Below are 17223 nucleotides of genomic sequence, written 5' to 3'. Positions count from 1 at the left end.
GGTGTTAAACATCTCTTAAATGGCGATAAGTACCCTCGCTTAGGTGGGATATTTAACCAAAGTAAGGGGCAAACTGACTCGGCCCATGGGTGTAGACTCTTTTCCTGTGAGTTCGACTAGAGTGGTAGCAACAAGCTTCATTACACTACTAAGGCCGTGCATATATGCTCATAAGCCTGGTAGAAGAGTAGGTTCAATGAGTTGCCGGTGTCAACGAGAATATGGCTAACATCGTAGTTTCCGATGGTCGTTGTGATGACCAAGGGATCATCATGTAGAGTTACTGCATCTCTTGCTTCCTCCTCTGTGAAGGTTATGGTTCCCTAACGTCGCTTTAGGTTTACAGGCAATGCCCTCTCCTAAGTATAAGACTTCTAACACTTGGTGCATGTCGTGGGCATATTTTCGCGCTCTATTGGAGTCCCCTACAAGGGTGTGGCCGCTAGAAATGGGTAGGATTGGGGCACCCGTTATGTTTATGGAGGTCAACCCTACCGTTGGTGGATCGATCCATTGTTGGGGGATTTATGCAAAATGGGAAATCTTGGGTTTCCCTTGGCAAACAAGTTGTTTGGAGGTCTTTCTCAACTCTTAGCATTCTTTTGTGGTGTGACCACTGTCACGGTGGTAAAAATAGAATTTCTTAGGATCTTTGGATTTTGTCCTCATGGGGAAGAGGTGGGAGTTCATTTTGCACTGCCAGAAACACTTCAACTCACAGGGTCAAACCCATTAGGCTTTCATTAAGATATGAATTTTATTTTGGTTTGATTTTATGATATGGGAAACTACACATTCCAATATTTCTAAAGCTATAAATTAAAGGGAAATAAGTTTATTTTTTTATTTTTTATTATTATTAAATATAAACTTCAACAATACAATCAAAGACATCAATAAGCCATTGAAAGTACCAATCCACAGAGAGCAACAAACTAACATGTTAAAAACAAAACTAAAGCAGACAAAAGTCGCACTAAAACTACAAACCCACATAACCACAATTAACCATAAGCCCAAACAAAGCCCACATAACCAACATAACCGAAACCCTAAACCAATCGATGAGCCTAAACGAACCTTGCCACCACCACTTGAAGAAGCGTCGTCGCTGCCACACCCACCACTGCATTCGTAATAGATTTTGGGAAAATATGGTTTACATCGATCTACCTGCGCATAAGAGCGAACAAATAAACGAAAACAACAATCTTGAAAAAGAACAATTGGGTGATTTTGCAGCAACCTCAATCAAAGACGATATAGATCTAAATTTAGAGAACATGAGCAATGTTAGAGAATGAGTGTTGGGAGAAGGATTTGTTTGAGAACGCCTAAAAGGGGTGATGGAGAACTTCAATCTAAGCATTACTCATAAGAAATCACCACATGGGGGCTTCTTATTCAAAACGCTCATCTCTGGAGTTTTTCTTTAGGACTCACAAAAGGAGAGAACGACTAGGATTTTTTTGTTCGTGTAATTTTAGGGAAATAAGTTAGGTTGTGGATGTAGGTTGTTATGATTGTTCAAAGATGAACGTGGCAATTTTCGTTGTTGATTTTAGTAAACGACTCATGTAATGATTTCCAATTGACCTAAAATTTGAGTATGTTGGATTTGTACATATCTAGTATTCAAATCACCCTCCCTAAATATCAACTTACTGAATGAATACACCATCTTAATACTCGAATATCACTTGTATTTAAAAGAAAAATAAAAAATTCAACGGAATACACCCCCTTAATAATTTCTATGGGATCGCTCTAAAAAAGAGAGAAATAAAAAAAACTCAATTCCTACGGGATATAAAACTGCTGTCTTTGCTTTTCTGTACTTCCATACTTATTGTGGAGAAGGAGAGAGCGACAGACATAGATAGAGAGAGAAAAAGAGAGAGTTAAGCTTACGCGGTGGTTACTTCCCGCAGAAGGTTCTCTGCGTTTGGTTATAAATAAATATTAGATATATTACAAAGAAAAGAGTTTTTAAAAAAATAAAAATTGCTGAAGAAGGAAGAGGGGGAGAAAACGTAGACGGCAGACTGCTATAATAATGAACGAAAAAATATATATCGCAAGGGGTTTCGTGGAAACCTTGTGCTGAGGCTACAGTATTCAAAAGCGCCTTTCTTGACGAAATCCCTTTCGATTACCTATCTTGGCCTCTCAGTTCAAGCTTTTCGCTTTAGCTCTTTTGTCAAAGTCGTCGAATCTTTAGTTGCTCGATATTTGGTTTGGGTTTTGGTTTCTGCTTGCGCGGACCGGTGGTGATCGTGAAGGATTTGAGGGCTTTCTCGAGAAGACTTCTGCTGGGATTTGGGCTGCTGTTGATGAATTTGGTGGTACGTCGGTGAAGAATTTGGGGTCTAATTTTTTGCGTGGGACACTTGGAATCGGGGCAATTTTGAGGAATTCATTATGGGTTCGTACTGATTAGGGTTTTGTAAGGATTGAAGTTGAGTGGTCGGTATTGCTGATGTAAAGTCTGCGTTTTACGTTGTCAATGCTGGGTACAATCATTGATTTTAATTTTTTTCCCGATAAAATCTTTTGTGGGTTGTTCAGAATTGGTCAAATTTGGAGGTGGGTTTGTGATAATTTGGGGTTTTATCGAGGCTTAAGATCTAAAAATTGGGAATTTCCACTTGGTTGCAGGTTATTTTGGAATAGTAGCTGAATTCAAACTCTTGGGGGTGTTTCATATCTGGTGGTGAGCTCTTATTCAACCATTTGGGCTTAGAAATTACTTGTGTGTATAAGGTGGTGTTGATTGTGTTGCTTGGGGCTTTGTGGTTGAGAGTCATTACTTTCTGGATAAGATGAGTTCTACTATCACTGAAGGTTCGGTTAATCTGGGCAAGCTTTTGGTGCATATTGCTGAGAATGGGCACTCATTTGAGCTCGATTGTGAGGACACCACACCGGTAGAGGCAGTTATGCGGTATATTGAATCTGTGGTGGGGATTAATCTCAATGACCAGCTTGTTCTGTGTTTGGATATGAAGCTTGAGCCACACCGGCCACTTTCAGATTATAAGCTTCCAGCTGATGATCGGGAAGTGTTTATATTCAATAAAGCAAGACTGCAAACTAATTCATCCCTCCCTTCGCCTGAGCAAGTTGATATTCTTGAGATTGCCGAACCCCAATCACCATCGGCTTCACATGACCCTCACCCTTTGGATGATGCTTTGGACCCTGCTTTGAAAGCTTTGCCTTCTTATGAAAGGCAATTTAGGTACCACTACCACAAGGGTCATGCAATTTACACTAGTACCCAATTGAAATATGAGAACTGCGAGCGGCTCTGGAGGGAGCAAAAGGTTCAAGAAAGGGCAGTGGAGGTTGCAAGGGGCAATTTGGATCAATACTATAGGATGATAAACCAAAACTACACAGAATTCATGAAGCGTTATTCTCAACAACATAGGATTCATTCTGATCTTTTGGTGAATCTTGGGAGGGATGTAGAAAAACTGAGATCCATCAAGCTTCACCCTGCATTACAGACTGCCACCCGTAAGTGCTTATCGGATTTTGTCAAGGAAGAGAACTTGAGGAAAGCGGGAGAGAGTTGTAGCAGTTCCCACAGGCAGTTTGAGAATAAGGTTTCACAGTTCAAGCTGATATTTGGTGAGGTGAAGCGAAAAGTCGAGGAATTGTTTTCTAATAGGGCTTCTTTGCCTATTAAGAATTTGGATCTGACGATTCAGGAGCACCAGCGATATATTACTGAACAAAAGAGTATAATGCAGTCTTTGAGGTTAGATTCCTTTCATTTGTTGTCATATTCATGTACAGTATATATATCTTGTTTGTTTGTCTGTCCAATTTCCTTTGCCTGAGTCCTTCTGGAATGGTTTGGAGTTTCCTTCTGAATGGGCTCATTTTATTTTTTACAACGAAAAGATGAAATTATTTTCCAGAAATTGGAATTCTTGGTGTGAAGCCCTTGGAGTGATTCCACACCTATCTTTATTGTTCTATTTTCTGTTTTTCATTGTTTTGCTACTTTAGCCTACAATTCACTCATATCCTACACCACTTAGCTTGAGTGCCCATATTTTTGGGGTATACAGTACCGGTAGATGGAGTTGAAAAGAAGGGAGTTAGTGTAAACGCTCATGCCGAGGAGCGGAAAATAAACTTGCGAGCATTTGTGTTTTTCTTTTTTCTTTAAGCAAACAATTGCCACTTAGGTAAGTGCTTAATGTAATTGAACTAGATGAATTAGGTTCCAAGTCATAAGTTTTCACAAGATAAACTTCCTTTTATACTTTAGCTTCAAAACTTTCTAAAGACTTACTGACAAGATTCCATCTGTTTTGTTTTCAATGTATGAACTACGTACATCAACCTACAAATAGGGATAGGAAAGTTGTGAAGATATGAGAGGAACTTTTTATTATTAGTGACTATCCTTTTGAGTATCATAACATTCAGGAAGTGATTATTCTTGTAAATTTTTATATGCTTGAACTTCTTTTTGGTGAGGACATTTGATGTGATGGTTTTAGCAATCTGAGGTAGTTGTTCACCTGTAACAGTGGAGCCCTATCATAATAGATAAGAAGTATACCAGTTCCTAAACCTCCAAGACTATTTAAAGTTTTCTGAATGTTGTGGTCTTTGGAACCAAGCTTCTCATTATGCTTGAGTTAAGCCAGTTGGTGATGTAGGATATGGGTGAATTGTAGGCTTAAGTAGAGTAGCGGAAGCAAAACAATGAAAAACAGAAAATAGAACAATAAAGATAGGTCTGGAATCACTCCAGGGGCTTCACACCAAGAATTCCAATCTCTGGAAAATAAACTTTTCTCATAACTCAACAACTCTAAACTCCATAATGAATTACATAGTAGGGGTATTTATAATAATCTAACCTTAGAGTGAAAAGGAAAATTAAACTTATTCTAGGAAAGAAATCCTAATCTAAATAAAATAGGAAACTTGGAAATCTTGAAAAATGAGAAATCCTACTGAAATCTGGAAACTTAGAAAACAAGTTAGAAACTAATCGCATGAATAAAAAATACAAATTTATAAATAAACCCAATCCTAGACATGTATTTATAAAAAAACCCAAACACTATTTAAACATAGAAACACACCCAAAATCAACAATTGTATATTTTTTGGGTGTGTTTATAAATGGGTTTTGAGTGTGTGTAATGATGGGTTTTGGGTGTTGGGTTTTTTTTATAATTTCAGCCCCCATTTTGGGTGTTTTAGTGAAACTCCCAATAAAAAATGGCCAGATTTAAAGACCAAATTAAATGATTTCCTCTTCCATCTCTTTCTTTTGTAAACCCTAATGGGTTTGACAAAGATGTCCTCATCAGTTGGAATACATGAGATTCTGGATAACACTTGTGTTTTATCTGCTGCACTTAGATATGTAATTTGCTGCCTTGAATTGTTGCATTAGTTATATTATTTTTAGAATATTACTAATGCAATCAACTGATTATAATTTATGCAGCAAAGATGTAAATACTGTCAAGAAACTCGTGGATGATTGCTTGTCTTGCCAATTGTCTTCGTCACTTCGTCCTCACGATGCAGTTTCAGCCTTGGGCCCTATGTATGATGTCCATGACAAAAATCATCTGCCTAGGATGCAGGATTGTGATCGTGCAATTTCCAAGCTGCTGGACTTCTGCAAGGATAAAAAGAATGAAATGAACATCTTTGTCCATAATTATATGCAAAAGATAACATATATTTCTTACATCATCAAAGATGCAAAGTTACAGTTTCCTGTTTTTAGAGAGGCAATGGTGCGTCAGGAGGATCTATTTTTGGACTTAAAGTTGGTTCGGGGGATCGGCCCTGCATATAGAGCCTGCTTAGCAGAAATAGTAAGAAGAAAGGCTTCCCTGAAGCTTTATATGGGGATGGCTGGACAGTTGGCTGAAAGGCTTGCGACAAAGAGGGAGGCTGAGGTTAGGAGACGGGAGGGGTTTCTGAAAGCTCACAGTTCGTACATACCCAGGGATGTATTAGCATCCATGGGATTATATGATACCCCCAATCAGTGTGATGTCAATATAGCTCCTTTTGATACTGGCTTGCTTGATATTGACATTTCAGACCTGGACCGTTATGCACCTGAGTTCTTGGCAGGATTGTCTTCCAAGGGTTCGTTTAGAGGTTCATATTCTATGTCTAATGAAAGTTGTCATTCAGCAGAGGTTGGGGAGATTGCATTGGATAACCTTGAGAAATATGACTCTGAGGAGCTACTTGAAGGCTGTGAGTTGGTAGAGATTGCTGGAACTAGTAAGATGGAAGTTGAGAATGCAAAATTGAAAGCCGAACTGGCTTCTGCAATAGCTGTGATTTGTTCATTCTGGCCTGAAGTAGACTTTGAATCATTGGATGATAGTAAAATGGATATTTTATTGAAGGATGCTGCAGAGAAGACAGCTGAAGCCTTGCACCTGAAAGATGAATATGGAAAGCATCTGCAATCTATGCTTAGGATGAAGCAGATGCAGTGTCTTTCATATGAGAAACGCATCCAAGAACTGGAACAGAGATTGTCTGATCAGTATTTGCAAGGCCAGAAGCTTTCAAATGATAAGGATGCCTCTGAATTTGCCCTTTTGTCTGATAAGGTTGATGATTGCAAGCAAGAAATGTTAGGTGGTAGAGAAGTCCATATGCCTTGCTTATCTAATACTGAGCCCATGGATGAGGTTTCTTGCATCTCAAATTCTCTGGATACAAAATTGGGTCTGTTCAATGCACAACCAGGAAAAATGCGAGATGGGGTAGATGAAAATATGATGGATTCTTCTGCAGTACAAAATCATCAAATGGATTCATCAATGCAAGAGCTACATCGTGAAGAACTGCTAGCCAGGGGTAAAGATGTGAAAGATAAGATGGTGGGGCAGCTGGGCATGTCACTGACAAACAGTTCTACTGCTGAAAGCATGCCTGAACCTCTGAATGTCTTACCATGTGAAACAGCAATTGAGCCAGGCTTGGACACCAAAGTCAGTACTGAACTGTTGTTGGAATTGGAAGGTGCACTTGCAGATAAGTCAAACCAGTTGAGTGAAACAGAAATTAAGCTTAAAGCTGCTGTGGAGGATGTTGCGATGCTTAAGAGGGAATTGGACACAAATCGGAAACTACTTGATGAATCTCAGGTACTAGTGGATCAACCAGATTTATTTTTTGGAGTGCTGCTATTTCCACCCACCTGTCCTATTCTCCATCCACTTTATTATCTCACCCTCTATTTAACTTCAAAACATTTTATAATCTCTTTTCACTCCCCATTATTTTGATAATACCCTTGAACCCCAAATAAAAAATAATGATAATTAAAGAAACAGTTTGTTAATCTTGAATGGCTACTACCCCATGACGTCATTCATGCCCAGGTTGTCATCCTTGATAGCGCTCCCATTTGAGGTTTTGCAACCTTGTGCTTTAATTTCTTCCTACAAAATCTGATATGGTTATGTGATGTTATGTGAAGAGTTCAAAGTCCCATTATTGTATCTTGTCCCTTGCAGCCATGAATTTCTTCAAGATCTCATACTTCTACAAATAGCCAGTTTCATAATTCTCAGCATCGAGTTATGCGCAATCATCTTCCCTTGCTTTTAAGGATATATCCTACCCTACAATTATGCGCAATCTACTAGCTGTAATATCTTAAGGGGTTGTCTTTTGATCGAGTGTTTTGGGTTTCTATGTTGAGTGGCCTTGTGTTTGTTTCACTGGCTAGTGCTTCTTTCTTGTTGTCTATGTTCTAAATGTCCTCTTTTTGGTCCTTTCAAATTTTGAATAAAAAGTGTTTCTATTCAAAAATAATAATAATTAGAACCTTTTTCAGTTGGGAGATCATATGACAACTATTGTTGAAAAGTGTTCTTTACAGTCTTTTCATCCTTTGTTGTCAATATTGGTTTTCATTCTCTGGTGCACCCGTCTATGGCAGCCTGCAGATCCCTATCCTTTTTTTTTCTTTCTTTAATTCTGAATAGTTCTTTTTTCAAAGACAAAATAAAAATGCGTAGATATGTCTATTTAAGTAATTTTATACAATGATAATATTGTAAATAAAATAAAATTAAAAAGGGGGTAGAAACAGTGTTCCTCTTTTTTTTTTATGTCTTACTTTCCAAGCCATTTGTCAGAAATTTTTAATTCATGCATCCAGCTATTCTTCATTTCTTTCCTTTACAAATTTGTTCTCTCTCTCTCTCTCTCTCTCTCACACACGTGTATCCATGTGTGGCACATATTCTGTAGCTGATGATGTGTGTTAAATCTCATGGCTTCTCTTCTTTAATATTTATATTTAGTTATTCTTAATCATTTGGGAACTTTAATGAAGTTTTTTTTTTTTTTTTTCCAATTAGCTTTGCTGGTTAGTTTGAATTACTTTTGAGGGATAAAGTATATTTTCATTTTTGTTATTCTTGATAGAAGTTAGTATTTAAAAATGCTAGATTATGATCCCTTGGCCTTTTGTTTTCCTTTCCTTACGAAGAATGGTTGGCTTTCATCCCCCTAGGGCTTTCTTCCTTTTTATTTAATTGTACGCAAATTTTTTATTTATTATGATTATGCTGTTTTCCCTATAAATCGGCACTAAACGAGAACGTTGTGATAGATATCAAATGCAACAATAGAAGAATGTCATCTGATTTATATTTTGGCTGACAAGATCTCACTAGGGTTTTAAGAGCATTTAATGTACTAGAATGATACAAAATCCTTAGAGTGTATGTTAGGGTTATGACCAGTAGGTTATCCATATATATTTATTGTAGCCCCCATATAAATATTTCAATTTATTTGGAATCTGTTTAACCCAGAATTGGACCAGCAGGGGCCCTAGCCCCCACTTTTTTGTTTTCTCTTTTTCGGCGGGCCGAGAGGGGGTTTGTTGTGGGGTGGTGGTTTATCTTTTTATATACATAGCTTTCTCATGACTTCTACCATTCTCTATTGTATAATATTCTTTTTATACCTCTCTTGTAGATGCTCTTTGCAGGTTGCTTCAATGTTGCTTTTATGTTTAGGGTTATGTAGTTTTACAATTTTTGGTCTTGTCAGTTAGCTGTTTAATGAAGCAACCTTCAAAAGTCAAGTTCTGGTATTGTCACTGTTAGAAGGGTTTATAGGGGTAAAAATAAAATAGTTGGCCAAAAAAGTGAAAAGAATTATTTATCATGATACGTCAATTCCTTGATGGTATCGTGAAAATTGTAGCCATTCGAGAAACTCAATAGTACTGCAGACATGAAAGTGTTTTAAAATCTCCAGTTCAACAGAAATGCAAGATAAATTGTGACTGACAGTGTCTCATCGAGTGACTGATGGCTGCATTAATTAAGCACTTCCACAGAACTGTGATTAGAGCATATATTTTGTTTTATTATTTGTTGACTTCTCTGTATTCTGATTGTATATTATGTTTTGTCCTTGCCAGATGAATTGTGCTCACTTGGAGAATTGTTTGCATGAAGCAAGAGAGGAAGCTCAAACCCATCTTTGTGCGTCTGATCGCAGGGCCTCAGAGTATAGTGCTCTGCGTGCTTCTGCTGTGAAAATGCGTGGCCATTTCGAAAGACTTCGGAGCTGTGTTTATGCTCAGGGTGGGGTGGCTAGTTTTGCTGAATCACTACGTACCTTAGCACAATCTCTGGGAAAGTAAGTTTGTTACGCCAGTCTTTGTTTTATCTGCCTTTACCAAAGTTTATTATTCTCATCGATGCTATATTTCCCACACTACATCTCGTGCAACCTTGATATCCTTTTAAAAGTTTGTTTTACATCAGTAGGACATTTCAATAAAATAACTAAAAGATTAACAAATGCATTGGAAAATAAAACTAATAAACATTATAATGGAGGGAAGGTTATCTATGTTTAGCGGATATTTTTATGGATACTTCCATCTCATGAATATTTGGTTACACTCACGTCAAAAGGGAAAACAAAACAGAGTATTTAGTTCTATTGTTGTTAATGGAGATGATAGTAGTTTTGGCTTTGATTTGTTTCAGTTCTATTAACGACAATGAAGATGATGGTACTGTTGAGTTTCGCAAATGCATTCGGGTCCTCGCTGATAGAGTTGGTTTCTTGTCAAGACACCGTGAAGAGCTACTGGACAAGTATCCGAAGGTTGAAGCTGCCAATGAACAACTTAGAAAAGAATTGGAAGATAAGAAGGATCTGGTTAAGACTTTGTATACAAAGCATCAACTTGAGAAGCAGGTAATTGATATTGGGATTTTTCGTTCAAAATATATATATTTGTTAGTAGTTTTCTTGACTTACCTGTTGTACAAGACACCTGTGCTTGTATCTTATTATGCTCTGTTGCATAATGGTCTTAATCTTTACCGGCAGATCTGGTAGTGAACACCTTAATGACTTAATTACTGTAAGATTTTGGATTTACAATTTTTCATCTGTTAACGGTTTAGTGAGTAGTGAACTTAGGCATCAACCATGACTGAATTCTGTTCTGGTTGAATGATCAATTAATAGGTTGTTATTGTACTTTAAATTTTGCTGCAGGCAAACAAGGAGAAGATATCTTTCGGCCGCTTGGAAGTTCACGAGATTGCCGCCTTTGTTCTTAACACAGCTGGGCATTACGAGGCAATCAATCGGAATTGCTCAAACTACTACCTCTCTGCTGAATCTGTGGCCTTGTTTACGGATCATCTCCCACATCAACCTAACTACATTGTTGGACAAATTGTGCATATCGAACGCCAGACTGTGAAGCCATTGGCTCCTACTTCAACCCGGTCTGAGCACGAGCTAACCTCTGACACAGGGACCGACCGATTGGCCTTGAATTCAGGATCGAACCCCTTTGGTCTCCCTTTTGGCTGTGAATTCTTCGTAGTGACAGTAGCAATGTTACCTGATACCACCATTCATTCACCACCTCCTTCCTGATCCCTGCTTTAGGCAGATTGACGTGATGGAAGAATTCCAAGTGTACATACGGATATTACTTTAAACAGTTATAATCCTTCTCGTGGGAGAATGGAACTTGATTTGCTCTCTGTACAGCTGATGATGCAATAGAATTTAATCTTCTCCTCCCACTGTGGGCTTTCTGTATATAATAGCCATTTCTATGAATATGTAAAAAATGTGAATATTAGTTCTCCTTTTTTTATTTTTTTGTTTATAGGGGTCTTTATCTACAAGTATGCTCGTTGGTTCACCCGGCTTCAAATCCAAAGCATTATTCAAGATAAGGTTATTTTCGGGGGCACGGCAAAGATGAAGTGTGTATATTTTCTTTTCTTTTTCTTTTTATATAATTTTAAGTGACGTCGTTTAGTTTCTCCACCTACTTTTCTACAAAATTACTTAAAAGGCCATACAACTTTCACTGTAAACATATGTTCACAGCTTTCTTAAAAGGGTTTTTGGCCCGAGGGGTTTTCTCACATATTGGTGTCGTAGGTGTTCGAATTTGAGACTACTAGTCTACATGTTAAGGCCCGTGTTGGCTTTTTTAAAGAGTTAATTACTCTGAAATTTTCACCGCATTAACACATTAGTATTTGAGTTTACAAATTTAAAATTTATAGAAAATCACCGAAATACCCCTTGAACTTGTACCCCAATTGAACTTAACTCCCTAAACTAAAAAATCAGCCAATTTACCCCTTGAACAAATTTATATCGCCAATTTTGCACTTGCCGTTAGATTTTGTGAGATTTCATCCAATCTCCCGTTAAACATGACCACGTATGAGATATTTCGTCCTTTTAAGCCCTTTCTCTCCCAAACCTCGTCCACCCTATTTCACACTTTTAGAAAACCCAAGAAGAAAAAGAAGAAGACGAAGAAGTGGGTCATCTCCTCAGTTGAAGGGCGACAAGAAGGAGACGAAGGAGAAGCTCCGGGAGATGGAGTTGGAGATCGAACGGAATGAGGCTCCAACAAGACTTGATCTCAGCGATGGTCGAAGGGGAGGAGGTGAATAACGAAGTTGCAAAGTTGAAAGCGTGTTTTGTATATAATTATTCTCATGCATAAAAGCAATACTAGTAATTTCTGAAATTTGAATGTTTGTATGAGGCTACACATCATCATGCCCAAATACATACGTGAATAAATTCTTTCATACAATTAATTGCAAAAGTTCTGATGAGGTTGTACTATAATGAGTTTTTTTAAGTTATTATTTTGGTCTTAAATAAGTATTGGAATACGTACAAATTAATACAAATATATTTTGATAATTTTATTTATGAAAAAATGGGTTGGTCAAAATATACGAGGACACATAATTTTTTATATACTCATGTACGTTCCACTGTGTTTCTTGGGTTTAACAGGACACTACATAAAATTCGTTAACACTGTGTTTGGATGAGGTACTTAGAAATGGGAAGTTCCATATGGTCAAACTAACCTGTTTCACAAATGTTTTTTGTTTTAGCAGAGATTCACATACGTTGACAGCAAAAGATGTTGGAATTTTAAAAGGTTTTAAAAATTTAACCGTTTTATTTAATTAATTATTTTGGCTGTTTTATTTGATTTATTGTGGGGGTTATAAATATTTAATATTCATGTTTTATTTCTGGTTGGTGAATGCCTTAATTTTTGGTTGGTGAACTTTTATGGTTGGTGAAGGTTACTTGTTTGGATGCCTATAAAAGGCCACTCCTCCTTCACATTTGAAACACACACATTACACCATCAGAATATCACATACCACAATCACCACCATAAACTGATTCTCTCCTTTTCTACTTTTATATATATTCTCTACTTTATATTATTATTTTGGCAATGGTTCTGTGACTTGGATACCCATATCCGTCTATGAACGTGCTCATAGCGGATCTTGAGTTTGTGTACAAGGGGTCGTATCTTGGAGTCTTGTAGACCGTCAGTACCTGCACGTAGGGAGGCTACAAAGGCTTTAGGACAGCGTCTTTGACGTGCTTCACCGTACCAAACTCACCTTCTTACTTATTATTTATTTTCCTTTTACTTACCTATTATTTTGTTTTCTTCAATTTCATTATACCTTAAAAGCTTTCCTATTTATTTATATGTTATTTATAATATAATTTTTTTTGTGTTTGGCTTTACGGAAAAGGAAAACTATATTTTGTATATTTTTTATAACAATCTAAAGCCTTTGTAGATTAAAACTACTTTTTTTCCGTACTGTTGTGAAGCCTCAATTGAATACTTGATTGATGAGATTACCACTTGCTGCTTGGTTCAAACTGTAGTAAACAAAGTATTATCTTACATGTATTTCGAATAAATCATATTTGTTAGGTTGTGTCTTTATCATAGCATAAGTTTGATTATATATGTGAAACCATATGTCTATTAAACCTTTGTATGTTAAAATCATTTTCTTTCCGTACTGCTATAGGTTCTTTGTAGTTTACAATTGTTGCAATTCAATATCTATATTTATAATATATATGTAAGCTCTGCACAGTTTAATTTTACAAAATATTTAAGTGTGTTTGGTAAAAGGCGTGCTGGTTTGAAAATATTAGTGTGATGATTTGAATTTATTGTTTGAACAACCAAATATGTTCTCAACCTTTTGCTCAAAGACTTGTTTATCCATAAGTTTCAAAGTTCTATCAAAATGTATTTTTATCAGTTTGTTGGTTAAACATAATTATTGGTTTGTATAATTTTGAGGAAAAATTATTTGTTTTGTTGCATCTTTGTCATGCTATATATATATTGCACAGTTCATTTTGTATACTTGAAACTTTGCACAGTTCATTCTGTTGTTTGGGTTTCGGCCTTTTTCAAAATTAAAAATTAAAACGCATTTGGCCGATTTATATCATACGATGCTATATACTTTGAATTATTGAAATTGTGACTCTTATGATTATGCTATTATTCCTCTAAATTTTTATTCAGACATTATTCCTCTGTATAAATTTTAGTTATATATTTAATTTGTGATTTGCAGTTGTAAGTTATTCAAAGAACACTTGTATTTTGAAATTGAGAGTTTGCCTTGATAAAATTTAAGAGCCTATTAATATATTTTCTTTAATTAATAATTTACATTACACTGACCATTCATTTGGATTGACTAATTGATATTTTGTAAAGTTCTGCAACTTATTTTATTAATATGTCTAATTAATGACCTTATTTCAATAGCGTTGGTATATTAATCATATTATTGCTGATTTTGGATATCAATTATCTTTAGTTTTTGGAAAATGGATCAAATTACGTTATGTGTGGTGTCTTTCGAGTATTTTATATAAATGTACATATATATTGCACTAACGATTGTGTTCAAGGTTTATCTTATTTATGGGAATAGAGATTTGCGTTATTTTCAATTTGGAGTTATGATGGAATCGGTATCAGGGGTCCAATATCATGTACCACAAGATAAGTTCTACCAATTAATACTTTATCTTATGCAAGTGTGAGCATTGCTATAAATTTATGTGATTCGAAGAAATTAACTTAGTTTGAATTTTGTGAATAAGACAATACAGAAACTTATCATTTGGCACTTGTTTAGTTTTGTCCAATTTTAAATAAATAACCTGAAATGGAAATGGAAAATGGAAATCTATTTCATGATCTTATCTACATGGTCCCTTTGTTCTTTACAAATCAGAGTGTGTATTGTGTTTGTTTATTGTTTTACTTAATCTAGAAACGCCAATCCATGAGAATACTTCTTCTTGATTGCATACACTTATACCTTTTCTTTTTTCTATGGAATTTCTTTATATTGGTGTGAATGCCCAATTTTGTCAAACCTTAATTTAGTGAGTTTTCTATGATTACTTGTTTTGAAACCAACTTCAATTTATTGAGAATTAGAATTTTTACATTTATGGAGAAATTAATTTTGACTATTCTATTTTGTGCATATGCATATGTTTTCAAAATTTTCATTACTCCCATATAATGTGCTATATTGAAATCTTAAATGTGGAACAATTTATTTTGGACGTTAGCTTTTGAGATCCATTGTTGTCATTAACCTTAATTAGAAGCTTTGCAACGGCCATTTCATTTATATAATTGTTTTGTACTTTGGTATTGCTTTAAATCATTATTTTAGTGGCTTCATTTCAATTGCTCTTTCAAATATGGGAATTTCTTAATGTGGTGATTATTTTGATTTGTTGAAAGTTGATTACAATTTTTTTTACTGAAGCAATCAAAGTTTTTTTTCTCCAACCGTGTAATATTCCAAGGAAATTCTTCATTCAACAAAATCTAATTGTTTCTGGTGAAGGAATTAATGGATTTTAATGGTGCTTCTCCATTACTTTTGTAAACATATAATTATACAATATTTCAGTGAGTATGAATTAGCATGCCTTCTTTATTTTGTCGAATTGAAAAGGCGTGCATGCATAATTAAATTTTTCCTAAATTCTTTTCTTTCTTAATTGTTATATTAATTCTTTTGTATTCAATTGCGTCAGTTTTGGTATTAATTGTTTGAATATAAAATCTAAGAGCCTTATTTTTGGCAGTTAAGTTGTTGATATTGTTAGGTGATTATTGCCTTTAATGTTCTGAACATTTATGCAATTAATTACATTTAGTTTAAACGTCTTGGATTCATTTTAAAGTTGCCAACGCCTATATGTTTCAATTGTGCAATCCTTCATATTAGTTACTTGAGTTAATCTTGATAAAATATATTAAGTGAACTAATGTTTTTTGAGTGTGAAGTCTTGATAGCTGCCACATTGAGTTAATTGCCAGGAAGTGTACTTTGTGAAACCTTCTGGAGAAAACTGACATAAATGATAAATTATATCACTGTAAGCGGCATTTAATTTTGAATTTTGGTGTAAGGTTTTCAACCCTTAAATCCTCTAAAGTATTTTGGCATATCTTATGAATTTAAAATTAAATATAAATTTAGTATAATCTTCATATATTTTGCAAATTCCCTTAAATTTGTGGGGGTTGAGTTTTCCTTAACTATGTAGGTATTTGTTGTAATTTTTGTGGGTATTTCAAATACAAAATTAATATCAATTTTTTTTTTTTATATAGATTTTGAGTGGTTTTAATTACCTCTTTAAAACTAAAGTTATGTTGTATACTTATTATAAAAGTTTTGCATTCTTAATTTATTTTATTTTAAAAACAGTGTAGACAATTTGTGCAAGTTGAACTTTTCTAAATGGGAACTTTATTGCTGTAATTTTATTTGTTACTATCATTAAGCAATTTTTGCTTTTATGCTGGAAAATATTAGATTCATTTATGTAGGCTTTCCTTTTCTCTTTCCCAAAATTTTGAGTGTGTTTTCAATCTTTATGCTCTCGTGGGAAAGATTCATTACATTCATTTAGTGACATAATAATTTTATATTTCCTTGGCAAACATGTTGTGTCCGTGTGAAATTTGTTTATATTATAAAATTTTATTATGAGACTAATTTGTCTTCAATTTTGATATGAAAATGTGTGCAACTAATGATTACCTTGGTATAAAATTTTGGTAGAGACTTCTTATTGTCTTATAGGTTCCTATTGAGAATCAAGAAGATACAATTTCAACCTGGATATGCGATCATGATTTCAGCCACTTTGAGTGCACAAAAGGGAGTAAGATGGTAGCAGGTGTACTCAAAGTTTCATGGACTTAAGAGGTACTCTTGATCATAAGATTTAATGTATGATGTTTTTTGTTATACTTAAATGTATACCAATCCGTATCTAATTTCCGATTATACTGAGGTGAAATCCACTAATCGTTTGTGTGCAAGATTGTGTAGGAAATATTTCCAATAACATGCAGGTTTAGAGCGCGCTAAAACGAAGAATAAAGATATGACCTACATTATATATGCCTTGTGAAGGCTAGTCTTGATATGCATGCCTCGTGGAGGAGGCTATTAATGCAAAATGTCGAGGGGGATGTGCTTAAGCCCATAAGGGAGTCACCTAGGGAGGTAACCCAACTTCTGTGATTGGAGATCCCATGAAGGAAGTTCAATGTGGTAGAAACAATCCATATTGCGTGACTCATATAGCACTCATAAAACTATGGAGATATCCTTGAGATATTCTTCTGCTCATCCCTAAGGCAAAAGTGCTATTTTATGTGACGTCAGGAAGGGATTTATCCCTGAATGAGTTTCGAGGCGGGCAAACTCCCGCAGGGTGCAGGTCACATGTACTCTTGGAGAACTCACCTAAGTGAGAGACGTCGTGAGG

At 35.4% G+C, this 17223-nt stretch overlaps 1 protein-coding gene across 1 annotated transcript; it reads left to right on the top strand.

The window, feature by feature from the left end:
* Positions 1-1841: 1841 nt before the first annotated feature.
* LOC110763480 (autophagy-like protein) lies at positions 1842-11224 on the top strand. Its single transcript, XM_088245777.1, has 5 exons — positions 1842-3766; positions 5486-7163; positions 9464-9684; positions 10041-10254; positions 10561-11224. The coding sequence occupies exons 1-5, from the start codon at positions 2823-2825 to the stop codon at positions 10948-10950; spliced, it is 3447 nt and encodes a 1148-aa protein (XP_088101903.1). The 5' UTR covers positions 1842-2822; the 3' UTR covers positions 10951-11224.
* The last annotated feature ends 5999 nt before the right edge of the window (positions 11225-17223 follow it).

Source organism: Prunus avium, chromosome 1 (assembly GCF_965620075.1).
Source record: "Prunus avium chromosome 1, drPruAviu1.hap1.1, whole genome shotgun sequence".
Lineage (NCBI taxonomy): Eukaryota > Viridiplantae > Streptophyta > Magnoliopsida > Rosales > Rosaceae > Prunus > Prunus avium.
Note: the sequence above shows the minus strand (reverse complement) of the source record. Positions and strands in the feature narration are given on the sequence as shown.

Coding starts and splice junctions, on each gene's coding strand:
- LOC110763480 (XM_088245777.1), top strand. CDS start 2,823: ATGAGTTCTACTATCACTGAAGGTTCGGTTAATCTGGGCAAGCTTTTG. Junction 3,767..5,485: donor AGTATAATGCAGTCTTTGAG/GTTAGATTCCTT, acceptor TAATTTATGCAG/CAAAGATGTAAATACTGTCA. Junction 10,255..10,560: donor AGCATCAACTTGAGAAGCAG/GTAATTGATATT, acceptor ATTTTGCTGCAG/GCAAACAAGGAGAAGATATC.